The sequence below is a fragment of the Halichondria panicea genome, chromosome 13 (genome assembly GCF_963675165.1).
Source record: "Halichondria panicea chromosome 13, odHalPani1.1, whole genome shotgun sequence".
Classification (NCBI taxonomy): Eukaryota; Metazoa; Porifera; class Demospongiae; order Suberitida; family Halichondriidae; genus Halichondria; species Halichondria panicea.
In genome coordinates this window covers 5,953,053-5,980,212 of record NC_087389.1, presented here as the reverse complement: position 1 = coordinate 5,980,212, position 27,160 = coordinate 5,953,053, and the positions used below count along the sequence as shown (strand labels likewise).

Genomic DNA, 27,160 nt, shown 5'->3' with positions numbered 1-27,160 from the left:
TTGAAATAAAAAAGAGATCGTATAATTATACGTAAGTAAAAACAAAGCGGATGGCCAGTCCACCCGGCTGCATAAAGGCAGTGGCTGCGTATGCACAGGCTGCATAAAGGCAGTATAAGTTGCATAAAGCTGCATAAAGGCGGCAGACTGCATTCTCTTGCAACTATCACTTTTGAGAGACAATTAACAATTGTAGATCACAGAAAGGCCTAAATAGATCCAGAGAAATAGATCTATACACAGGCCTTTTCTAGTGGGAGGGGAGGGGCTGGTGTTTGGAAATGAAGAATAAAACACCAGCCCCTCCCCTCCCACTACTTTTGCTGGCTAGCGTGCGATATGCCACGTGGATCAGAAACAAAAGATAGCAAGAATCAATGAAGGATGAAGAGCTGGAGACAGCTAGGATATTGATTGCAGGCTTAAAGAGTCTACCCTGTAAGTGTGGTCTATGAGCAGCACTAGTACAGCATTTATTTAATCCAACATAATCAAATTGCCATTGTCCCCTGTTCGACGTTCAGGTGTGTTGTCAGATGATGCTGTGTGGTGAGTAGCTCTATCACAAGTCAGTGGAGGACCAGGAGAGGAGCATCCTAGAGAGGAAGAGGAAGATACAGCACGCCATTACGGGTGAGGGGGTGTGGCTACACTGACCACCCTTGAAATAAAGACACCTCTTATAATCAGGCATTATAATCAGGGGAAGTCCCAACTCAATAGAAGCACATGAAATTAGCAGACACACTTCAATAAACAGTTCACTTTCCATAGTTAAAGTCTTAGAATTTCCGCTAATAACATGTTTGCAGTCATCCGTGTATTCTCCCTATGGTCGGACTATCTCCACTGACTGTATATGCTCACCAGAAAATGTAGTTAAGCATTAACTAATCGAACGGTAATTTTCTGCACTTGCAGGGAGAGCCCCTTAAATTAGCTAACCCTTAACTTTTTGTGCCATGGCGATACTTTTATTTCAAACTCTCACTCATGCACCAGATCTTGTGGTGTGGGCGGGACCCTAAGGTGGTGGTCACATGACTCAACCATAAGCTCTTCAACATAATAATGTCATAATTTACATGTGACCCACAGTGACATGTACTTTCACCATCTCCCCACACACACACCCACGCACACCCACGCACATGCATCCATGCAGTGTGTGATAGGGCATGCCTGACAGAGTGTGGTGGTCTGGGGGCTGACAGCTGTAAGGAGTGTGCCCTGGGATATGAGGAGGTGGAGGGATCTTGTACAGGTGAGGAGACTGGCTTGTACTAGTACACAGTGTGACTCACCCTGGCCCACCAGATATTGATGAGTGTAGAGAAGATGACTCCATCTGGGGTACCTACTGTCTCAACACCCCGGGGAAACATCGCTGTCAGGGTGTTATATTATAATAATATAATACACGCTAAGAATACGCGCAAAGGACATAATTATACGGCAGTGCTTGTGGGAGGGACAATTGATGTTCGTGAGTTGTTTGATTTGAGGGCAAGCTTTTGTTAATGTTCATAATTAGGAGGGGACCAATTTTAAGTTTATTTCGATTGTATAGGGAATACATAGGTTGTTCAGTTTCTTTGGTGGATCTCCATTGCTACGTACGGATTGTACTTAAAAAAATATCGGAATAATACACGCTAAGAATATCACGCTAAGAATACGCGCAAAGGACATATACAGCAGTGCTTGTGGGAGGGACAATTGATGTTTGTAAGTTGTTTGATTTCAGGGCAGGCTAAATATTAATATTCATAATTAGAAGGGGACCAATTTTAAGTTTAATTATAAATTGTTTCGATGGAATACATAGGTTGTGCAGTTTCTTTGGTGGATCTCTCTATTCCTACGTATGGATTGTGCTTGTAAGTATTAGGTTATGGGTACTTTTTATTGCGGAATATCGTTTGACGGGAAGTTGATTACACTGACTGGAATAGATGTAACGTACTCTGTTATACGATAGGTGCTTTTTATTGCCGAGCTTAGACTGGTTGCTTAAATTTAGCTGTCTCTTGGACTGGTTGTTTCTCGGGATCGTGGAGAGATATAAAATGGAATCTTCAATTTCTCCCTAAAAATAAGGCAGGCCATGTGCTATATTGTTATTATTATTATTATTATTATTTTGATACTAATTCCAATGTGGTCTACACATCATTACATGCATTAACTGTCGTTAACTCACCCACATTATCAGTTTGTAATTCGGTGATAGACCATATCATTTCAAGCTCGTTGTTAATTTTTGTCTCTAACACTTTGTGTTGTCATGACTTTATCCCTGATGTCACATTGTCTTCCACATTATTTTTGATCATCCTTATAATTAGCATGCAAAACCTAGAGCTATTTCTATCTCTCATGTTAACTAAGGCAAACTACAGCATTCGTTGTACAGTCATGATTACTTTCACCCCCCTCGTCATAATTATGTTATGCTCCACATTTGTGATATCATTCCATCTCTCATACTCTCCTTGGGTGACATTCTTCGATGCTATCGCTCAACTGATGTCAGGCCAGAAACTACCGGATTCATCTCAAATTTCAACTTTCAACTGATATGACTATAATTATGTAATTGCCCTCTCCTTATGATGTTGCAAAAGCCTCCTCCAGATGTAAGACCTCCGCTATATCATTCAGTGCACGTGGGATAAATCTCAATTGCAGCCCTGACCCCTCCCACCTATGGCCACTAATACTTCTCAACGCATACTGGGACATTTTATGAACTTGATGCTAGTGAAAGTACACACAACTTACCACCGGACCTCGATCGCTCTCCGATGTAAAGCAGATCGAAGCCTACCGTATAGGGAAAAATTTCGAGTGGCTTAATTTTCGCTATCTCCTGATGTCTCGATCGTCACTAATACTGTGGGAAGTCTCAAATCTTTGACACCACCACAATATGGATATGTCGATCATTTCGCTGGATAAACAATTTCGCTGGATAAACATAATTTTAAATCACCTCCCCTGATGATTGAAGCGAAGACAACTTGAACTCGTGAGCACGGCAACACCTAATACTGGGTCACCTCCCCTGATGATTGAAGCGAAGACAACTTGAACTCGTGAGCACGGCAACACCTAATACTGGGTCACCTCCCCTGATGATTGAAGCGAAGACAACTTGAACTCGTGAGCACGGCAACACCTAATACTGGGTCACCTCCCTGATGATTGAAGCAAAGACAACTTGAACTCGTGAGCACGGCAACACCTAATACTGGGTCACCTCCCCTAGCTGATGATTGAAGCGAAGACAACTTGAACTCGTGAGCACGGCAACACCTAATACTGGGTCACCTCCCCTGATGATTGAAGCGAAGACAACTTGAACTCGTGAGCACGGCAACACCTACTGACTCAGCATCTCACCATCTCAATTGCCATGTCCATTATTATTCTAATTATAGTATTATGGGGTCACTACCCATTTTTTACTATTTTAAGTTATAGTAGTGTGGTCTGCCATTAAAGTAAAATGATTTGATAATAGTGCTTGTACTGAAAACTACCTCTGAGATGTGTTAACGGTCTTGTTGTCCTGGTAACCTCTGAGATGTGTTATTAAACGGTCTTTGTTGTCCTGGAAACCTCTGAGATATGTTAACGGTATTGTTGTCCTGGAAACCTCTTATGAGCGTTGTTAGCTGCATGATGGTCTTATTGTCCTCTTGTATCTCGATCTGCATGAGATGTGTTAACTGGTCTTTTTGTCCTGGAAACCTGAGATGTCTTGTGACTACTGTGGATTGAACATTGTCGTTGAACAATAGTAGTAGCTAGTTTGAACTTTAATTATTTCGAGGTCCCCTCAAAAGCCTAGGCAAAAAGAAGGGAAAAAAAGATTCCCCAAAAAAAGATTTTGATAGTAATTGCCTGCCCTCTCGTAATTTTCGTGTTTGTGTTTGTTGCTTGATTTTTAGTTGTTTGATGTTAAATTTTATAATGTTGTAGTATGGGGCTCCCTGGCGAGTTTGGATTTAGTTCTTCTGCTTCAATCTGGTAATCTTGCCTTGTACTTTGGGGAGTGGGCCGATCCTTGATGGTGTGTGTCGTAGATTTATCAGTAGTAATAGCATCGCACATAGCTAGTGGCTTATTGGTAGTAGTCGTTGTCGGGGTGTTTGTTGCCATCGATCCACTAATACGAGTAGTCCCTTAAAGAGTTTATGTTGGTGGAAAGCCGTGGAGGCATGCACGGGACTAAACTTACTACCTCTCGTATTACTCGTAGTAGCTCCCTCTGCAAGAAAATAAAATATTGTGATAAATAATCGTTAACATGAGTAACAAAATGTTATATAGCGATGAATTATCGATCATGTCTGTAATAAACTTACGTTAGTTTCGAGAAGCCGCTCTACTGTTGTTATAATTATGTCCCTGCCCTCCCGAACACGCGGCCGTACCTAAGTCCGTACCTCCTTGATCTTCTATGTCCGTGGGATATTTGGTAGATCGTAGCCAAATTGCATAGTCTAAGTTTCGGAGTTGATTTTCAACAAACTTTATGTTGGGGCTGGGTACGAGGGCGTCTGTAAATTGAAGAATCATAGATAAAAAGATCACGGATAAAAAAAGGCTCGGAAGTTGATCAGTCCTTAACCACATACAATTAAAGGAGTGGGCTGTCAAGCATAACAAACTAGCAAATACGGCTTTACATGGATGCCAACTGCATGCAGTCGTTACTGACATCATAGGTAATGGTCGTGATTATGTTGAAATTATGAGCTCCAGAACCACACCCACATTACCTGTCTTACAAGACAAGCATCCAGAAATTCCTGGGAGAAAATACATTATTAGTAAACACCCAATGACAAAAATTGTATGTGCATGTTATAATACTGTTCAAGATTCTATAGCCAGGTTTCCTGGTAATGATCGTCAATTTTGTAATCGATTAATGAAAATAGTTAGCCTTGAGACTGTTGAAATTATGAGCTCCAGAACCACACCCACATTACCCGTTTTACAAGCATCCAGAAATGTATGTCTGGGAGAAAATACATTATTAGTAAAAGATGGAATGACAAAAATTGTATATATTCGAGATTCTATACATGTAGCCAGGTTTCCTGGTAATGATCGTCAATTTCAATTTTGTAATTAAAATAGTTAGCCTTGATACCTAGACATAAGTTGGCCTGACCACTCTAAGCTTGCTTACATACAATGTCTTGAAATTAACTGGATTTGTCGTTGTATCTAGCTATAGCAACCATCACGTGACTCTTTGCAAAAAGAAAAATGGCAAGTGGGAAATTCAAAATGTTGTCTACGCATATACGCCAGCAGTGCAACGCTTGCAGCCATGCAATTAGTCGGTGTAATGGAAATGGCATTATAATATCTGCCATGAAAGTCAAAACTTACTATGAACTTCCTTCAAGTGCTTTATGAAGACTGCGTGGCGGTTCGAAAGGAATGATCCTTGGTATCAATTGGATCTTTCCATGTAAACTTCATCTGTATGGAATGAAATACAAGCTTTATCATAGCGACACAATTTCGTACGCATGCACATGACATAAAATAGCTATAAATCGACTTAGACTGCGTGCTAAGTTTAATTTTGCGCTTCTTATGATCACGGGAGCTCCAGGCTGTATATAACATCGTGGGCACACCAATTCCTCAGTACTGCCACTTCTTTTCATAATAATATTGAAATACGCTCACAATCATTTTGTGGGTGTGCCGCTGTACACAGAATAATGTATGTTTCCATCCTGCTATCTGCAATCAGACAATCAATGCACAGAACTGAAGAAGAAGCTGGCTCTCTGCAAGTCACTCAGGTGCTCTTTGTTCTCGTGTCATCACTATACTTGTGCTCAATTTTTCTTGCTAAACCTACTAGGCCTATTCATGATTTTGTTTGTTCCTCTGCAGATTTGCAAGTACTTGGACATTACAGCTTGAGGGTCACCACGTACATGTACGTATAGTAATGATCTGAATGGGGCCAGCAATCATCATGGCCATATACTCACCATGACAACAATACGGTACAGGGAGCCTATAAATGATATTTCAGTGGGTGCTGTGCTGGTACTAGCATAAGTTATAATAGGGAATGTCCTGTAAGATTTATATAGAAGGTGCTATTTCAGAATCCACATTTAATGGGTGATTGTCTTTCCAAGTTTTTGTTGATGGGTTGAACATGTCTGTGCATGCCTACTTGAAAAGCACTGTACACGTATAGGATTAGGGTGGGCTGTAGAGTAAGATTTGATGATAACTGATGACCTTGTTAGAGCACTGACTGCAAGCACGTCAATAGTACATGCAAGTACTGTACACGCTATAGTGGTACATAATTATTGTCTAGCTCCTAAGTTAGTTTTGCCGAAAGGTTCATTAGGTGGTTGTGACGTAGGTTGGAAGAAACGCCTATACTACAGTTTTAAGTGGAGTTGCGTACTCTTCCTAATGAACTCTTGGTTTTGTGTATGGTACCACCTAAATTTCCTACCAAGTTGTTGCTTGATTGCTATGGCTATACATGTACTGCTTGTTCACTTCTTGAGTAGATCAAGTTGCTAGTCTGCATATATAGTGTACGTGCTATACCAAGTTATATTGCTCATTCCTTACAATAATGATTGTGTACCAACCTACTATACCAACCTCTTGAGTCAAGTGCCTGTGGGTAGTAACTTAATTATATGCCTCAAGCTAGGTGTAGCAACACAGGGGAAGTTCATACTTAGAAGAGAACACTTCAGAGGCCTATAAACTTTGTCCTGCATGTTTATAGGTTCAGGAGCTGGGAATTATGAAGCTAGTTGTATAATTTTTGTTGAAGCTATAATTATGCAGGTCATACATAATTATATGCATTATGGTGCTTTGCAAATAGGTATGGTGGCTAGCTGTTTAACCTGACCTGCTGTGCAGATATGAGATTCAAATTATGAGTAAACTATACAAGTACTTGTACAGCAATTACAAGTACTTACAATGTCATGTACGTACTTGCTTACCCATAATTAGGAAAACGATCCTCTGCTTACGGGAGGTAACTTGTACAAAGACTGAGAGAAGGAGTGATCAGCAGCAATACTCTGATAAGTACATACAGCGTACGTGTATGATCATAGTAAGTACATAGCGCTATATACATTGCTCAATAAATAGTCAATTACGATTTTTGGAGGACTTTAAAGTGATTTTGAACTTCATGTAAATTGCAATCATCCTCTGTAATGGAAGATGTGTGCAGGAAGACTGGAGTGACTGATCAACAGCTCGATCAAGAAATCCCCAACAGTGACATCTACTGTGTAGCTGAACACATTGAGGACATCTACTGTGTAGCTGAACACATTGAGATGACACCTGGCCTGCTTGAAAGACTCGAACTCACTACTGCTGAAAAAGCGATGCTACTCGAAAGAGAAAGTACGAAGGCAATCAAACAGGAGTGGGTCATGCATTGAGAGTGTAGCAAAGAGGAGACACTGCTACACACATTTGTAGATTCATTGCAGAACTGAACAAAACTGAAATAATTACTTTAACGTTTTGTTTTATTGATGCTGTTTTATGTGTCTGCTTATAATTATTGTGATGGAATGTGAAAAGAGCATGCGCAATCATTATTATGAACACTATAGCAACGCTCACACGATTAATCACTAAGACCTGGCCTTGCAATTGATTCTATAGTCAAGAGACTGAACACATATTGCTTCATCATCACTGGCCTGGCCCTAGGAAGTGTGGCCTGTGATCGAGGCTATACAAAAATTATATTCAGGTGGGTGAAACGACCCGTACCAATCTTCACATCTTCCACATTCTAAACTGAGTTGAGTGACTATGCCAGCTTAAGGGTATGAATACACTCGACAGATCATTGGTACTCATTGTCCTCCTCCTGGCAAGCTACTCTCTGGCTGTCAAACCATCATGTAAAGTATGCAAAGATTTTGTCCAAGCCTTCAACAAAGTGAGTGTGAACATCATTAAAATGTGTTGAGGTGTATGGGGTAATTCATACGCTGCCCCTCCCCCCAGAGGATGGACGACACAGCCAAGTCAAACTTTGCTGATGGGGACACGAATTGGGAGGAGGAGAAACTCGCCTCCTACGCTAACAGGTAGCCTCCGTCTAATTGCACTCACACTCTCAAAAAGTTGTCTTGCAGTGAGGTTCGATTGATCGAGATGCTGGACGAACATTCAAATTATGATGTAAGCTCTGTCACTATGTATCCATGCTCCTCATTGGTTGCTAGGGAGTTATATAGTGACATACGTACATACACGAGTGCCTGCAATGTATAAAGCTGTGTGTAAGCTCTGTCACTATGTATCCATGCTCTCATTGGTTGCTAGGGAGTTATATAGTGACATACGTACATACACGAGTGCCTGCAATGTATAAAGCTGTGTGTGTTTCAATGCAGTGCCATCGACTGCTGGAGAATTATGAGGAGGACATTGAGAGATGGTGGTTCAAGCTGTGAGTACATTTACAAGAGCCAGTAATACAACAGTTGTGTTGAATAAGTGACTCTGCCTGTGTGTGTAAAGTTGTTAAAATAACGCTTGAATTTGAGAATGGAAGTTGTTAAACTGGTGTTGACTTATACTGTACAGGAGACTGTTGAATTTGCACATGCGGTTGGAGCAGAGGAGGGTTGTCAGGGTCAATAGCTGAGTGGAAAGTCTCCCAGAAGCAGTTTTATGATTAAGACTAGACCTTTTGACCCTGACGATCCTCCTCTGGTGTTGTAGTTGGTGTGACTAATGTAGTGTCCCTGCACACAGGAGACATAAGGAGGAGGGCTATGATGATCTAAAGCAGTGGTTGTGCTCAACTAACCTTGATGGTAAGTTAACACAGGAAGTGTGGTTACTAGAAAGGGCTGACTTCCTTTGTAGCTGGTGATTTTTCTGTTTAGAAGCTTTACATTTTGATAGCTAACTTTGAGTGCTCGCAAATATTCAAATATTGTTCAAGTATTGTAGTGCCATGGTTCATGAATTTTAATTTTTGTATGTAACTTGAATTATGCATTTTCACGATTAAAAGATTCATTTTGTAGCCCTTTGAAATAGCTATATGGTATTGATGAGTGTGCTGATTGGTAGCAATGTGTTGTTGTTAGTTTGTTTGTTTGTGTATTGTTGTAGCACTTGCTAATTGTGCGTATTGTCCGACTAGCTGTTCTTGCGTGTGTGTATACCTAGTTATAGGTTGCTATTGATGTGCCCACACTGGTCGGTGGTGGTGATTGGTACTAACCACCGGCCTCTACATTTTAGGGGAGATTTAGAAATAAAAATAGCCACTACTTTTCGAAATAATTATTTGCTAACTTAGACTGTCCATAACTTATTCTATTTGTCACATGATATTAATATGGTATACGTGCTCGTCACATGACAGGCCAAGTGCCTTGAGTGGCTTCTCAAGACGGTGAAGAAGAGGAACGAACAGTCGGAAGTGACGGAGATACTGGATGAGTCCGGTGTGACCCCCGCCCACTTTGCAGCACAGGGAGGACACCTCGACTATCTACAGGTGAGTGGGCGGATGTATGAGTGGGTGGGTGGATGTGTGCTGTTAGTGTAATAAGTGCTTGCTCAAGTCTGAAACGTGTGTATCACATAGCTACTGTAGCAACGATAACTCCAATCATGTTTTTGGTTTTAGAGTTCTAAGTCTAGCTGTATCACTCCCCTACCCACACACACACACACCGCTCACACACACCACACACACACACACACACACACACACACACACACACACACACACACACACACACACACACACACACAGCTGCTCATGGACTTTGGCTACAGCATGGTCCACACGGACAGGGAGAACCAGAAGCCGGTAGATTGGGCCGATGCTATGGGTCAGAATATCTGTGTCCGCTATCTCACGATGTACGAGACTTGTTGGGCACTCTCCGGAGAACTGACACACATGGCCGAGCAGCTCGCTATGTAAGTGGAGGGCCTTTAATTAGGGATTGTGTAGTGTGTGTGTATGGTGGTGTATGTGCAAGTCTGTATGAGAGTGTGTCACTGGGAGAATTGCTACTGCTAGTGTCTACCGTATAGCCGGTAATTTTCAGTAGGGGCAAAATATTCGTGGTTGAGCAATATTTAGTCACTTTGTGGATAGTATGTTCGTAGTTGCTGCTTTCACTGCAGGTACAGTGTAAAGGTGGTCAAGGTCGCTTCATTCGTGGGTAAAATATTCGTGGTCCAGCTAGTGTTCAATCACGAAAACCACGAATATTTTGCCCCATAAAAATTACCCGCTATACGGTATTTGTTATTTTTTGATAACCTAACTACACCACTCAATTGTCTGCACTGTTACTGTAATAAGCCCCTCCCCCTTGCCACACCCACACACCCCCTCAGTGTACAGAAGGAGAATGGACAGTTACGAGATGCATTCTCCAGTCTAGAGAAAGAGCATGAATCTGCCATTACTAAACTGCTGACTAGTCACGAGGAGAGACTGACTAAGATGAGGGAACATCACGTCGACCTCATGGCATCAATACTGCACATGAACCAGGACACTCCGCCCACTGGAGGGGGAGGGGCTACTACACCATCAGCCAATAAGAAGTAAGTGCAATCACTCTGTAATGATTATTCTACACACGTAATTATTTCCTTGTGTTCGTATATATAACCGTGGGTGTATCTCAGAAATTATTTTGTGCCCAAAGTTAGTAATTATCCGTGGTCCATTTGACCCAATTTTATCAAACAAGAGCACTCTTGTATTACCGTATATGCTCGATCAGAGGCCGCTCTTGTATAAAGGCCGCACTCAAATAGTAGCCTCCCTTGCTAGCAAAATGAAACATTTAGTAGCCGCTCTCAAATAGTAGCCTCAGTGAACTTTGACTCTAGCATTTCTGCACGTGGCAGCCAAAAACAATTATTACTAGCAGCTAGCTACATGTACGTAGCTACAAGTAGCAGCTTGTTAGTGCTTCACAAAGACTTTCTCATGACAGAGTTCAAGTTTATAAACAACAATTTAATGACAAACAAAATATTTTGGAGCTAATAAACGCCGCTCTTGAACAGTACGTGGCCTCTCTTGAATTGTAGCCTCCTCTTCCAGCAAATGAAACATTTAGTAGCCGCGGCTCCTGATCAAGCGTATACGGTAATTGTCATAAATAGAGTTTTCTGTAGCTCTCTTTATATCCTATCAAATGATACAAAAAGTGAATTATCAACCCCCTCCCCCCAGCAGGGGTCAAGTATCTGTGCGGAAGGCGCCCCCTGAACCACCCACTATCCCTAAATGATCCTCCAATCGTCCCCCTGTACCCCCGGATCCTGCTGCTAATAAGAGGTCACGAGGGTCAAAGGACAGAGGTCATGAGGCGGCAGATAAAGGGGAGGACCATAATACCATTGACTATCGAACAGCCACCCCCCAAGAAGTGTTAGAGTGAGTGAATAGTATAAATTAATGTGCAGGTATGTACTACATGTACATGTCCCCCGTTTAATCAATTGGTTAGTGGACTCGTTCAGTCGCCATAACTTGAATTCCGTGGATCCAATTTTATGATTTTCCGAAAGCTTAGAAAAAGACTTTTCAAATAGTACCAGATATTTGGGAGATGACAGATTTAGCACGATACCATGTAATAATATCCCAGGGTTCAAAGTTGAATTATGACCACATCTAAATATTGGATTGAAATGTATCATTTGAAAGGTCTCTTTCTAAGCTTTCAGAAAATCATCAAATTTTTGAAATCGGGGTCACGGTACTAAAGTTATGGCTGCTGAAAGATGTTCAACTGCTGCAACATGTCCTTGCTTGAATTATAACTAGTGTACCTATACACACACTATGACTGCACCCCCCCCCCCACACACACACACCACACACACACCTTCCCACCACACACACACCACACACACACACACACACTATGACTGCGCCCCCCTCCCACCACATCTGCTGGTATACATGTATGCAAGCTAGTCCCAGCCCATTCTCCACTTCAAATCCTCACCATAATTTGTATGTGAGTTTCCATACCACCAAGAGTAGATAAGAGCATCTACCATTGATACCACCTTATAGCGGGGAATTGTCGAGGGTCTCGAAGATTAGCCAGAAAATATTAGCCCTAAAAAGTACCATACAAGTTCTGGAAGCCATCATTGCTCAGGATGTTGTTAGAATAGCAACATTCTATGGTGATTTTGTGTAATGATAAGGATTTTAGGACACCCCACACACACACACACACACACACACACTACTATCTTGACTAATGCCTTGTGCTAATTTCTAAGAAGAGGTTGATTGTGCTTGCCACCACCTATAGAAGAACCACATAGACCCATCCCCATTATCAGATACTATACCCCCACAAAACCACCTAGCCCAGACAATACAGGCCTGTTCCTAGGCCTTATAAATTAAGCCTCCCTCAAGGTCAGATTTAGCCACACACACACACACACACACTACTATCTATTTATTTTGACTAATGCCTTGTGCTAATTCTAAGAACCAAAATTAGATTGTTTTGTGCTTGCCACCTATAGAAGAACCACATAGACCCATCCCCATTATCAGATTCTACCACCACAAAACCTGGCCCAGACAATACAGGCCTGTACCTTATAAATTAAGCCTCCCTCAAGGTCAGATTTAGTTGACACAAGCCATGCACAAGCTAAGTTAAAGTATTACAGCAGCCAATATCAAGTCTAAGATAAGTTCTATACTTTATGTCAGCATTACCTCCAATGTGAATATAGCTTACAATCAGCATGGCCCCAAGTGAGTAGCTAACAATAATTATTGAGTATACTAGTCGTTCTGAATGCAACAGATGAATGGGGAGGGTTGGTGCACCGTTAAAGACTCTTTAACCCATCATTCTCGACTCTCAAGGTCGGGCATCTGATTGCTTTTTTTCTACCAGTATGGTTTTGTGCTGTTTGTTCTTTTGTTTCCTTTTTTTTTTCTATAGTCCCTTAACTATTACTGAAGAGCTTCCCAAAATAATGTAGACACACTGTGATAGACTATATGCAAAATAACCTAGATACAGATCGGATTGCATTTATAACTTTGAGCTGTTTCTAAGTTTTAGGCTGAGTCAGTAATTATGTGTCGGAAAGCCCGATCCCACCCCCTATACTTCTGTATATACCATTCTCAAACACACACACACACACACACACACACACACACACACACACAGGATGATATTCTGCCAACAGTGCACTTCACAAAGCACCCAGCTGCCCTCCTCAAAGAAGTTGGTCAGAATCTGTGACAGCTGCTTCCTGGACTTGAACTGAACATAATTTACACACTTTGTTTTTGTATAATTATACCTCATTCATTGTGTTGTCCTCAAGTGATAATTTGATACAATTATTGACTGTGGTCTACAATTTTGGACATTAATTATTACTATTTGTCTGTTGTTCTATTGGTGCTATAAATTGTCATTGTCATAAGTTCTTAATTGAGAGACAATTAATTAGTGGGAGGGGGCGGGGCTGGTGTTTTATTCATTTCCCTTCATAGGCTAAAGGGAAATGAATAAAACACCAGCCCCTCCCCCTCAGCTCCCTCCCTACTTTTGAGTTTTGCTTTGCTTTGATGGTGCCACATGGATCTATCAGAAACTAAAGAGAAAAGTATTCAAAGCAAGAATGAATACAATACTGAGTGCAGGCTTAAAGAGTCTATCTTCCTGTAAGTGATGCTTGTGAGCAGCACTATGATATAAGTATTACAGTATTAAAAGTTCTCCAACATAACAAATTGTTGTCCCTTGTTTCAGGTGTGTTGTCAGACGAGGTTGTGTGGTGAGTAGCTCTATCACAAGTCAGTGGAGGACCAGGAGAGGAGCATCCTAGAGAGGAAGAGGAAGATACAGCACGCCATTACAGGTGAGGGGGTGTGGCTACACTGACCACCCTTGAAATAAAGACACCTCTTATAATCAGGCATTATAATCAGGGGAAGTCCCAACTCAATAGAAGCACATGAAATTAGCAGACACACTACATTAAACAGTTCACTTTCCATAGTTAAAGTATTAGAATTTCCGCTAATAACATGTTTGCAGTTATCCGTGTATTCTCCCTATGGTCGAACTATCTCGACTGACTGTATGTGCTCGCCATAAAATGTATTGTTTTAGTTAAGCAATCGAACGGTAATTTTCTGCACTTGCAGGGAGAGCCCCTTAAATTTTAAATTAGCTAACCCTTTGCCATGGCGGCGATGCATTCTTTATTTCAAACTCTCACTCACACACACCAGATCTTGTGGTGTGGGCGGGACCCTAAGGCGGTGGTCACATGACTCAACCATAAGCTCTTCAACATAATAATGTGAATGCATGTCATAAGTTACGTTTGACCCACAGTGACATGTACTTTCACCATCTCCCCACCCCCACACACACACCCCCACACACACACCCACACACACCCACACACCACGCACATGCATCCATGCAGTGTGTGATAGGGCATGCCTGACAGGTCTGGGGGCTGACAGCTGTAAGGAGTGTGCCCTGGGATATGAGGAGGTGGAGGGATCTTGTACAGGTGAGGAGACTGGCTTGCACTAGTACACAGTGTGACTCACCCTGGCCCACCAGATATTGATGAGTGTATATAGAGAAGATGATCGACTCCATCTGTGCAAGTAAGAGTTTCTATAGGCTTCTAGTCATGTTTTCTTGGCATGCTATTTGTGGATTTGCAAAATAAAGCTTCGTTCTCGAGTTATGCCTAGTTGTGCTTACTTGGAATGCCTTGTCAGAAGAGTCCGTAGCAAAACTTGTTCACCGAGTGTTGCTACTCTACTTAGTAGTTAGCTCTGCACTAAAACGCTAGCTATTGGTAGCTGCAAGAGTGAGAAGAGTGCTGTAAGGCTCTGCTGACTTGCAGCCATTAATTAACGGTCGATCATTACCCACTATTTGAGTTTCCCTGTGATTGCAATGCAGCAAAATTCATCATGATATTGATAATTTAAAAGCTAGCTAGTAGTTTTATGTTATGTAGCTTTGGCACCTCCACCGAGACATCAGTACCCGCGGTGCTTTCATATTATTAATGAATACACACACAGCCTCTACTGTACTGACTGATGCTGTACCATCTGATGTCACTGAAGGAGATACCTCACAAGATGTCCTCACTTCATATCCACGCACCATTCCCTCAGGTATGCATAATTATATCAGTTGTATATACCTTATTTATAGATGGGTAGTAATTTGAACGTTTTCACCGTTTTTAGGGTACTCATTTTTGCAGATTTATAGCAAATTCATTAGCACAATAATTATAGATGTATAAGTAAGAGTTTTAAACGTTAGAAAAAGAAGAAATTATTAGCGGATACTTAATAATTACAAATTCGCTAAAATTAGTACCCGTTTATAATACAAGGTAGTGTTCTGTACAGCTATAGGAATTTAATGTCTATATGTAAAACTTGTACGCCCATTTAACTACATCCCTTTCCTTCTCCCAGGAGCTGGTGGACCGAGGACTGTGACCATTGAGGAATTGAAGGAGCGTACAAAAGTGACCGACTCTCAACTTGACACTGAAATTAAAGAGACTGACATGTTGGACCTGGCAGATCACTTTGACAATGTGGAGACCTACCCTGCTATGTTGGGGCTGAGCCCTGCTGAACAGAAAGACGTTAAACTTGATTGGTATCTCAATGACATGCAAACAGCAAGTTTCATACTCTAAAGGTGTGGAGACAGCATAATCCAGGTGCAGCCACGTACCGAGCACTAGTGGACATCGTACTGGATATGAGAATGGAAGAATTGGCCACTTACATTTGTCAGTCAGCAGCTAGGTAAGTGAATCATGCTGTCATCGTGTTTCAGTATCATTATGCAATTATTTCACACACAGAAAACCTGAACCTGCATGTGGTGTGCAATAGAACCTAACTCATTATTGTGCATGTCATACTTGTACTGTCTTAGTCAATTTATTTCCTTGATTTGTGCTATATATTTGTCATTATAAAGTGGCCCAGTGTGCAAGAATAATGGTAAAGGTCGTCCAAGGAATAAACTGTTGTTAAGCTAGGAGAGGGTCGTCATTAGAATAAACTACATCTGTGTTTTGCTAGTTTCGCCCACCTGTTTCCCTACAAGCTCAAGATGGCCGGCTGACGGTACAGTGCAAGTGGCAGAAGACACTCTGAGAACAGGGTAAGGTGGTGAAGAGATGCGGACCAGCTCTCCCAGGCTATCAAGGAAGGCAAGGGAAGATGCCGTGGCTGTGAATGAGCCTAGTGGGGGCAACCCTGATAATTATCTCCTTAACTCACCGTGGACGTTTTGGCATGACGCGTGAGTGTGTGTACGTACGTGTGTGTGTGTGTAGAAACTGGATAGTTGATAGGGGGACAAAATGGTGTAGTTATATATCTGGTGGTGGCCATTGTGTGTGTGTAGCTAGTTATGCCAGTTCTGTGTTTGTGCTGTCCCCCTCCTTGTAAAGTATCGTTGTGCTGTGTCCAGGTAACAAGGTGTAGTCAAGTCATACACTCCCTTCCCTGTTATATTACGCATAGCCTCGAGGCATGATTTGGTAAAGAGTCATCGTGATATAAAACAGATGTAGTATGAGAATCCTCGTGTTTTATGCAATAGTCATACAGGCAACTGGCCCTCTGTCCCATGCTGTATCTACTACTAGTGTTGTACTCTATAGTGTATTTTGTGCTGTGCCCCTGTACTATAATATGGTGTGTGCGTGTTATTATAATTATATTGTGAATGTTCTCATTATTCATACAGTACACGAAGAGGAGCAACTGCCAAAGATTTCTTTGAGAATCTAAAACCTTTGTGTATAGTCAAGACCATCAAGGTGATGTCCATCACGTTCATTATAATATCAATACAGACCCACCAACAGGCATTTTGGGGTGTGGTCAACAATATTCGTCCCATAGAGCAGTTGGACGAGAGAGAGAGCTACCATCTTATGAGGAATGAGAATAGGAGACCTATTTGGGAGGACTCTGATAATGCTCATGGTGGATTGTGGTCATTCAAAGTCAGAAAGATGCACACAGTGAGGCGCCATGATTATAGTATACAAGTTCTGTGATAAGCAACGGCACTGTTCTCCAAATTTCAATTGTTTTGGTAGCTATCTTTGAGATACCGTAATTTGTGTTCATATTGTCCAATTTGATGCACTCAATAGACCCAGGGTTTCATACAGGATTTTTAGCTGAGAGGGTGAAACGTTTATATCAGGGAGGCCGCTCCCTGGAAAAAAATTTACGAAATGATCATCTGAGGTGCAATTTGGGCTTTTTTTGTGTTTCACATTTTACTAGTAAGCTTCTTAATACATTTTGTTATGACATCATTCAGAGTTCTAGAGGGAGGGGGGGATCCCAGCCCCCCCCCCCCCTCTGTATGAAACCTGATACATGTAGCCCAGAATTACCTTTCCAATGGTGTGCTTAGATACAAGCACTGAAAAAAGTATTTTACATTTGAAATCACAATCATAATCATGTCATAATCCCCCGCCCCCTCAGACCAAGGTATGGCAGGAGCTGTTGTTGGCTGCTGTGGGTGAGCAGTTCTCAGAGTGTGTGGGCGGTGGTGACTGTGTGTGTGGTGTGAGTGTGAGGATAAGAGGGTTCGATCAAGACATCGTACAGATCTGGAATGAAGACATGCCTGTCCGAGCTCGAGGATTTCACTATTCTCTCGTGTTTTGTTGGACTGGAAATGGTCCTCAACTTTATCAACACTGAGGAGATCAGCTCTGGGGTGGAGTTGTTGGAAGGTTGGTCCAATAACGTTAATTTTAGTAAAAGCTTAGAAAGAGGCCTTTTTGATAATGTGTTAAGATCAATCAGAAAACCCTTCCAATTTAGACCATCAGAACTCTAGTTACAGAGACGGATTATAGTACTTTAGAATGAAAGCACCGCGGGTGCTGATGCCTCGGTGGAGGTGCCAAAGCTACATAACATAAAACTACTAATAGCTAGCTTTCATACACACATTGATTATAATTATCATAATTTGCTGCATGCCAAATATAAATCTAGTGGGTAATGATCAACCATGATTGTTGTTAAAAACGATCGATACCAAAAGTTCAAGTCTAAAATTAATGGCTGCAAGTCAGCAGAGCCTTGTAGCTCTCTGCTCACTCTTGCAGCTACCAATAGCTAGCGTTCTAGTGCAGAGCTAACTACTAAGTAGAGTAATAACACTCGGTGAACAAGTTTTGCTACGGGCTCTTCTGAAAAGGCATTCCAAGTAAGCAAAACTAGGCATAACTCGAGAACGAAGCATTATTTTGCAAATCCACGAATTAAAATCCAAGTAAACATGACTAGAAGCCTATAGAAACTCTTACTTGCACTTGATTCATCCTTGAGCAGCTGTAGCGGTCTACACACACACACAGACACACAAACACACTACCGTATACCTCGCTTGCGCATGCGCACCGAGGCATAATGAAAGCACTGCAGGTGCTGATGCCTCGGTGGAGATGCCAAAGCTACATAACATAAAAGCTACTAATAGCTGATGAACATTTTTGCAATACTGCATGCAAACTCAAAGAGTGGGTAATGATCGACCATGATTGTTGTTAAAAACGATCAATGCCAAATGTTCAAGTGTAAAATTATAACGGCTGCCATCAGCAGAGCCTTAGCTCTCTTCCTCGCTCTTGCAGCTACCAATAGCTAGCGTTCTAGTGCAGAGCTAACTACTAAGTGAGTAGTAACACTCGGTAAACAAGTTTGGCTACGTGCTTCTGAAAAGGCTGCAATGGCATTCCAAGTATGCAAAACTAGGCATAACTCGAGAACGAAGCATTATTTTGCAAATCCACGAATTAAAATCCAAGGAAACATGACTAGAAGCCTATAGAAACTCTTACTTGCACTTGATTCATCCTTGAGCAGCTGTAGCAGTCTACACACACAGAGACACACAAACACACTACCGTATACCTCGCTTGCGCATGCGCACCGAGGCATAATGAAGGATGTTAAGATGAACACTGTGGTGGAGTTGTTTGAAGAGTTCGATAACCTTATTTTTTGAAAGCGAAGAGTCCATTTCAGAAGAATTGTGTGGCCTGTTATGCCATGTTATAGCCTGTTCCAAATTTGTGTTTTGAGCACACCATCTGAGCTCTAGTTTCAGAGCTGATCGATTTACTATTGTTCTTTTGTTTCTGTTGTGCAGGTGTGAGTGTGTGGTGCACTTTGACCCCTGCTAGCCGGCGCTGGTGGGGCCGGGGGAGGGGAGAATGAGGTACATAAGAGTTTCAATAAAAAAGCATCACTGGGTAAAGAGAATTCTCAAGTCACATGACGGGCTGGAGGTGGTTTCAGACTACACCCATTTCCTGTGTTGAGGAGCACAACATGTGATGACTAAGAGGTGTAATAACTAGGGACAGAATAGGTGTGGCTTAGTGGTTAGGGTGGTGGCTTAGTAGATTAGATGATAGATAAGGCATGGGTTCGATTCCCTCTTGGTGACTTTCTTTACAATAATTTCCCTAAATTTTGAAGTCATCGTACTCCTTCTCAAGTACGTACATATAAGTTGGGGCGTCAAATTACCCTTTTTGGTAGACTAGGTTCTGTCTTTTTTTGTAGAAATGGCAGAAATTATATATAGATAATGTGATATTCATAGCTAACAATGTAATTGTGGTTTTACTCGGCAAATCTCTGTTGCAAGTGTACGTACTGTATACTATTATTGTACTATTAAAATAATTAATGATTTGTGCTAATGTAATGTAGTTCTATAGGTTTCCCAGTAAGGCACTGCAAAAAGGTTCTATATTTATGCCTCAGTGCCTGTATCCTCCTCTATAGGTCCAGATTATCAAGTAGCGTGTCCAAGGAGGACAGTAAGAGAGTCGTCGCCTTCCTCAACCACCCAGGACTACATCTCATTCAGGTACAGCCTCGTTATTAGTTTTGTAGCTCTAAGAAATATAACATGAGATGATTGTCTCAGAGATAGTTTTGTACCCAAATGGGTAATTTCACCAAGGCTAGAGCCCAGGTCCCTTCCACCAGATAAAAAGGTGGTAGATTTATTACACCTGATACATGTAGGACATAAAGAGAGCGCATGTTTTATTAAATGGATTTCACCAACTCAAGTTATGACTTTTAATTATTATGCCAAGCATACTGTACTCTACTGTACTCTTGTTACGACGCAATTGACTCTAGCATTTCTGCACGTGGCAGCCAAAAACAATTATTACTAGCAGCTAGCTACATGTACGTAGCTTGTTAGTGCTTCTTATTATTCTTGTGCTAATTATCAACCCCCTCCCCCCAGCAGGGGTCAAGTACCTGTGCGGAAGGCGCCCCCTGAACCACCCACTACCCCTAACGATCCTCCAATCGTCCCCCTGTACCCCCAGATCTTGCTGCTAAGAAGAGGTCGCGAGGGTCAAAGGACAGAGGTCATGAGGCGGCAGATAAAGGGGAGGACCATAATACCATTGACTATCAAACAGCCACCCCCCAAGAAGTGTTAGAGTGAGTGAATAGTATAAATTAATGTGCAGGTATGTACTACATGTACATGTCCCCCGTTTAATCAATTGGTTAGTGGACTCGTTCAGTCGCCATAACTTGAATTCCGTGGATCCAATTTTATGATTTTCCGAAAGCTTAAGAAAAAGACCTTTAAAATGGTACCAGATATTTGGGGGATGACAATTTTGGCACGATACCATGTAATAATAGCCCATGGTTCAAAGTTGAATTATGGCCACATCTAAATATTGGATTGAAATACATCATTTGAAAGGTCTCTTTCTAAGCTTTCGAAAATCATCAAATTTTTGAAAATGGGGTCACGGTACTAAAGTTATGGCTGCTGAAAGATGTTCAACTACTGTAACATGTCCGTGCTTGAATTATAACTAGTGTACCTATACACACACTATGACTGCACTCCCCCCCCCCCCACACACACACACACACTATGACTGCACCCCCCCCCACACAACACACACACACACACACGCACGCACACACACACACACACACTATGACTGCACCCCCCCCCCCACACACACTTTGACTGCATTCACACACACACACACACACACACACACACACACACACTATGACTGCCCCCCCACACACACACACACACACACTCTGACTTCACCCCCCCCCACACACACTTTGACTGCACCCCCCCCCCCACACACACACACTATGACTGCCCCCCCCACACACACACACTTTGACTGCACCCCCTCACACACACACACTATGACTGCGCCCCCCCCACACACACACACAGGATGATATTCTGCCAACAGTGCACTTCACAAAGTACCCAGCTGCCCTCCTCAAAGAAGTTGGTCAGAGTCTGTACAGCTGCTACACATTATCTTCATTTTTAGCTGAACTCGTTTTTACTGAACATAATTTCCACACTTTATTTGTTTCTACCCCTTTACTGTGTTTCATGTCACAATTAATTGTATTACTGTCCTGAATTAAAAAGAGTAAATGAAGTATAATGGTATAGACTCTACAAATATTTGTCAGATGAGCACCTATCCAGGTTGGGGAATTCCCTTACATAAACAACAAGCCCTGAAAAATTTATTCTGAGCCACTGAGACCAGTTGGTAAGCCAGTAAATTAGACAGAGAATTAGAACTTGAAGTGATTATAAATTATATGCATGTCCATGATACCTCTTTAGCTATAGTCTATAATTTATAAATTTATAGCGTATGTTTTTATACCGGCATGTATTAGTCTTGCAAGCCGCAGATGTTGCATCCCTCTTTCTGGGTCTGGGTCCACGAGACTATAGGCATGTATATAAATGTCAAGTCTTGTGTACAGAATGTGTCCTTGCTGTCATTAACCTTGCTCAGTAGAGAGACAATGTGATACCTGTGATCTAAACCATAGAGGTATAACTTTATAGTATCGTATAGTGAGTAATTTTTGTTGGTGCAAATGTTCGTATGAATAACCATTTAAATATTATTCGTACAGCTCAGGACCTATTGCATGCAGTTGTAGTTTTAATGTTTGTATAATTATGATGCTCTTCCATACAAAATAATATACGAAATTAACCCGGCCGCTGTACGATATACTGTACAAAAACCCGGTATAATTGCTTTATACATGGATGTAGCGCACGTGAGATGTCCGGAATAATTAGAACAAGCATGCAGCTGCATGCAAGTATAGCCTCGATCCCAAGCCGTTATAGAAAAAAGTTGAAAAATATGGCCTGACATTGATTGTATATCTGGGCGTGACAGGAACCGGAAACAAATGCAGAGATTCTTCACATTAATTTTTGTTTCCTGTCATAATTATTTCCCCGTATTAATAATTTAGCTTCGTATATGCTCTCAAGTACTGCCCCTTGTACAAGCTAGTAGGACTAACCATATAGATACTATAAATTACATGGATATGAAACGACGGTAGTTTCCGGTGTTTTGGCTGTCCCACTCATTGCATCGGATGTAGCGGAAGTTTACAGTATAGTATATAATTATACGATTATTCCAATGGCTACTCAAAGAGAGTCACTAGTTGTTCCAGCACTGAGAGCGTTATTTGAGAGAGTTTTGACGAATTTATGAATGAGAATAATGATGATGGAGGCTCTAAGATAGCCTTGAGTCATGACAAGGATGCATTTTACATGTATATAGATCAGTGGCGTAGGCAGAGGGGGGCTGACGGGGCTAGAGCCCCCCCTTTTGTGTTTCATCAACTCCAAACAAGCTTGAATCACCTTATCTGTCAATCTTTTCTGCACTGTACTGCATGCGTAGTTACTAGAATGATGTCATTCAATGGAAATGTGGGCAGGGCCATCTACTGCGCATGCTTACTGCTGATGAAAAAAATAATGATGACCTTTTTTTTAGGTAAAATTCCAAGCTATTTAGCGCCTGCTCTGGCCCTGCTCAATGGATTTGAGCCCTACCCTTCCCAAAATCCTGGCTACGCCACTGTAGATCTCAGAGATTCTACTACAATTATTATACATGAATGAATGACGAGTATGCTTGGCTGTCGTAATTGTTGATATGGAGTAGAGGCTTTGAACTCAAACGACATGGACAGTGGACATCACTTTCTCATGTCGTTCTTTTGCCGGTCAATGAATGGTTTTCCTTCTTTCTTAATCTCGCCAACTTCTTTTTTCTTGTGAGGCGAGAGTCTGCTGTAAAAGGAAACATAAATGAAGTCAACAGTATGACATTGTAACATTACGAAAGAATAATCTACTTTAGTTCATAATCATTATAAATCAACCACAAATGTTCATTGAAGGTGAAAAACATCTAGTACTGCATGATTTCTAGCCACAATGAGACAACTGCAATACTAAAACCTTCTGCAAGGCATGAAGATGCCTTTAAACTACCTGATAAAAACAATTGTAGGCATTGAAGGTTGATGGTCATATAAATTAAGTGACACAAAGAGACCTACTTGACAGCACCTATTGTGACAGAAAGTTACGGCAGATACAAAACCAAACCATAATAATGGAAGACACAACAATATATATTAGCTAACTGCTTGATGTAAAACAAACACAGCAATCCGCTTATAAGCTAAGATTTCGAGTCACAAAGGTTGAAACACACCATTACAGTAAAACATCATGATTAAGCGAGCTAATCACGGACAAAACTTACTTCAGATAGTTAGTTGCAGAGTCAGTCGTGTTTTAGTTGAATTTGCAGCTCTTTTCATACAGCTATAGCTCTTTTTTCAACTCTGTCTAACTCATTGACAGCATGGCAGTGAGTGTCCCAGAAAATGTCTTCATACTAACTGTAAACTACGGTCGTTTCATATCCATGTAATCTATAGTATCTATGGACTAACACTGCCGGTGTGTTGTTTTTGCAAAATCTCTCTGCTTTTGTTTTTTGGTTCCTATAACCATGCATGCACGTCCAGATACAATCAATACCAGGCCTATATAGTTGGTGTCCTAGCTACCATTGTTATAGAGACAACGAGGCTGGGAAAGCAGCTATATGCAATGCAAGATAGCTAAGTTTAATAGAACAGTGTGTGACTGAATAGTACACTAACAACTACAGCACTCTTGTTGGCTATGTTGCTTGGAATGTATCTTATAACTTTTCATGTCTGAATATGTTTAAAGCACCAGAGTGTTCGCTGAAATATTCGAATCCTACCACACTGATACGTCACCTCTTATTGGAACATGCAGCTATATAGATGTATAATTAAGTCATGCAGATATATACTACACATATACGAGGAGGATAATTATGCACCCCGTATATCCTCCTCGTAGGTGGGGCATATCCTACACTGTGTCAGATAAAGTACGGTAATCAAATCTCAATTCTCTATCCTCTGCTAGGTTGTTGCTGCTTTTATTACATCATCTCAGGTCACTTCCGACTACGCTCTTGAAATTAGTAATAACCAATCTATACAAATATTTCGTATTTGCTGTAAACAATTCCTAAAAATTGATCAGAACATGCACAAATTCATTACTAGCATTCGCCAGAAATACATAGAAAGACTCTTGAATCGTCAAAAGCAATGGCCACCAGTTAGAGGAGACAGGCTCATCAACTTGCAGTTAGTGGAGGCTGAAAAAGAAGAAGGATTTAGAGCCGGCTTACCACAACATGGTGCACCTGATGATAAGGTCAAGCGTACTCCAATTCTCCATGGCAACCTATTCAAAGTCGAAGAAAGCAAGAAACCAGTCAAGAAGCTCATCGTTGAAGGCAATGCTGGGATTGGTAAAACCACACTGTGTACCATGCTTGCTGAAGGGTGGGCAGAGGGCAAGATCCTGACACAATTCAACTGTGTTCTGTTGCTTCCACTGAGAGAGAATCGAGTGTCCTCTGCCACAAGTCTCGCTGAGCTGTTCAAACTTCTTCATGCCAATGAGAGGATTCGCCAATCTGTTGTAGAAGAGTTGGAAGAAAGAGAAGGAAAAAGTGTCCTCATCATAGCTGATGGCTGGGACGAGCTTAGTGAAGACAATCAATTAGAAACCTCATTTCTATATGACCTTCTCTTTGGTGATGTTCTTCCTTTTGCTTCTGTTCTCCTCACCTCACGACCTTCTGCTTCAGCTCCTCTTCATGACCTTCCCTCTGTAAACCGTTTGGTTGAGGTAGTTGGTTTCAATGAGGAGAATATCAAGCAATACATAGAATCAGAGTTTGAGCAATTTCCAGAGAAAGCTTCTTCTCTCATCAAGCAGCTTGAGAACAACCCAGTCATTCAGAGTGTGTGTTCTGTGCCCCTCAATTGTGCCATTGTTTGTAACTTGTGGCACACTTTAGACCAAGAGCTTCCTCGTACGCTAACTGAGCTGTACACTCAAATTATTCTTAACATTATCCTTCATAATGTCAAAAAGAAGTTCCCTGATTGTCCTATTAGCTGCAATAGCTTTGACAAGATTCCGAATGATCTACAAAACACATTTTGGTTGATGTGTGAGTTTGCCTACGAGTGCTTATTATTAGATCAGCTGGTTTTCTCAGAAGATGATTTGTCCTTTCGCTTACCCGAAGTTGGTGACAAGTTGCTGTGCTTTGGTCTGTTGCAGTCTGCACGATCACTTCTACCTGTTGGTCATGGCCTGTCTTTTCACTTTGCTCACCTGACCATCCAGGAGTTCTTGGCTGCCCTCCATCTTGCTACTCTACCGAATGAGGAGAAACTGAAGATTGTTGAGACTAATGCTGACAGTGGCCGGTTTGACATGGTGTGGAGATTTATGTTTGGTATTGCTAGTAAGTACAATGGTAGTCATAGCGATAAGGTGATCAGTTTGGATCATGGTTTGACGGATCAATTTGTGTTTGCTGGAAAGCTTAAAAAGTTGGTTTTATTATGTCATGCTGCTTTCGAAGCTTCTGACTCTGGATTCTGCACAAAAGTTTGTAATTTGTATGGAGCAAATTTATTAGACGATAATTTCAGCACCACTTTTGACTGTGTAGCTGGGTTCTATGTTATTCGTCATGCTGTAAATTGTGACGATATGGTTATCAGAATATCCAATCGTGCAATCGATGATAAACTGTTGAAAGAACTAACTGACATACTTTCCAATGCGAATGGTAAACTGCAAGTACGACAATTACTCCTCCAGCAGACTAAGTTGTCTGACAAAGGTGTTGCTGATCTATTCAAGAGAGCCTCAGCTGCTTTTACAGCTTTACATTCACTCTGGTGGTTGGAGCATAACAACTTCACTGACATCATGTCATCATTCATGCACACATCTTGTATGAGCCTTACAACACTGAACTTATCCCACAATCCTCTTGGAGTGTCTGGCATACAGTCATTAGAGACAGCTGTACTGTCTGGTGCTCTTATCAACCTGAAGGCACTGAAGCTAGCCAAAACCCTCACTGATGATGCTGACGTCAATGGAGCTCTACTGACCACCCTCTTACAGTCGATTGCCCCTCACTGTCCTGATCTGGTAAAATTACTCCTCTCTGATAATAATCTTGGTTTACCTGGATTATGTTCAGTTGTGGAGAACATTCCGTTAGGATTGACTGAGATTGGTTTATCAGATACCCATCTCACCACTTCATTTCACTCTGAGTCTCAATACACAGTCACCTGTGAGATGCTGAATATCAACCCTAACAGTTTAACTGTGATGGACTTGTCTGGTTCCAATTTCAGTGGAACTGCTGGAACTCTCTTACTGGCAAAGTTTCTTCAAGCATTTCCATATCTGGAACAACTTTACTGGTGGCGTTATTCTCTCACCTCTGCCGACATCATAATGCTTATCCACCATCTCAAGTTCGCTAATGTGATATGTAAGAATTTAAAAAGGTTGGATCTCAACCACAATTCCATTGATGATGAGGGAGTGATAGCTCTCACTGAGTGTCTACCAGAGCTGTTCCCTAGTCTGGAGGGGTTCAGTTACCTGGAGGACGGTGTTGGACTCTATGGTAATCCTGTGAGCGAGGAGTTGATACTCATGTGCAATGAACAGTTGAAGGTACT

The 27,160-nt window shown here is 41.6% G+C and overlaps 3 protein-coding genes and 1 long non-coding RNA gene across 18 annotated transcripts in view; all 4 read left to right on the top strand.

Annotated features, from left to right (window-relative positions):
* Positions 1–312: 312 nt before the first annotated feature.
* LOC135347082 (uncharacterized) lies at positions 313–7,620 on the top strand. Of its 5 annotated transcripts, none has more exons than XR_010398249.1 (6): positions 313–438; positions 525–1,264; positions 1,318–5,837; positions 5,932–6,047; positions 7,039–7,116; positions 7,258–7,620. It is a non-coding gene; the product is annotated as an uncharacterized LOC135347082 (long non-coding RNA). The 5 variants fall into 5 exon arrangements; XR_010398246.1 differs by having other exon boundaries at positions 7,039–7,144; XR_010398248.1 differs by having other exon boundaries at positions 5,932–6,075; positions 7,039–7,144.
* A 210-nt stretch (positions 7,621–7,830) lies between these two features.
* Positions 7,831–20,652, top strand: LOC135347059 (pre-mRNA splicing regulator USH1G-like). 4 transcript variants are annotated; one of them, XM_064544903.1, is made up of 8 exons: positions 7,930–7,996; positions 8,065–8,241; positions 8,457–8,512; positions 8,821–8,882; positions 9,443–9,577; positions 9,839–10,008; positions 10,435–10,647; positions 20,436–20,652. In XM_064544903.1, exons 4-8 carry the CDS (start codon positions 8,880–8,882, stop codon positions 20,635–20,637), a joined length of 723 nt encoding a protein of 240 aa, XP_064400973.1. In that variant the 5' UTR covers positions 7,930–7,996; positions 8,065–8,241; positions 8,457–8,512; positions 8,821–8,879; the 3' UTR covers positions 20,638–20,652. The 4 variants fall into 4 exon arrangements, 3 of the variants coding, with proteins under 3 accessions (XP_064400973.1, XP_064400975.1, XP_064400974.1); XM_064544905.1 differs by lacking the exon at positions 20,436–20,652 and adding an exon at positions 11,291–13,527; XM_064544904.1 differs by lacking the exon at positions 20,436–20,652 and adding an exon at positions 11,288–13,527.
* Positions 13,641–27,160, top strand: part of LOC135347066 (eukaryotic translation initiation factor 4E type 3-like) — a 20,415-nt gene continuing 6,895 nt past the window's right edge. Inside the window, exons 1-11 of one of the 8 annotated variants that reach the window (XM_064544922.1) lie at positions 13,641–13,777; positions 13,866–13,974; positions 14,351–14,640; positions 15,170–15,265; positions 15,578–15,919; positions 15,979–16,424; positions 16,875–16,947; positions 16,996–17,154; positions 17,633–17,886; positions 19,314–19,511; positions 19,958–20,042. In XM_064544922.1, coding sequence (XP_064400992.1) covers positions 16,300–16,424; positions 16,875–16,947; positions 16,996–17,154; positions 17,633–17,854 — 579 coding nt within the window. In that variant the 5' untranslated portion in view covers positions 13,641–13,777; positions 13,866–13,974; positions 14,351–14,640; ... (1 more) ...; positions 15,578–15,919; positions 15,979–16,299 and the 3' untranslated portion in view covers positions 17,855–17,886; positions 19,314–19,511; positions 19,958–20,042. The other 7 variants (XM_064544923.1, XM_064544926.1, XM_064544927.1 and 4 more) reach the window with 7 other exon arrangements.
* The window catches only part of LOC135347042 (NACHT, LRR and PYD domains-containing protein 3-like), a 6,957-nt gene continuing 1,478 nt past the window's right edge, over positions 21,682–27,160 (top strand). Inside the window, exons 1-2 of the mRNA XM_064544847.1 lie at positions 21,682–21,750; positions 24,510–27,155. Of these exons, the coding sequence (XP_064400917.1) occupies positions 24,633–27,155 (2,523 nt within the window). The 5' untranslated portion in view covers positions 21,682–21,750; positions 24,510–24,632. The remainder of the gene's footprint in view (positions 21,751–24,509; positions 27,156–27,160) is intronic.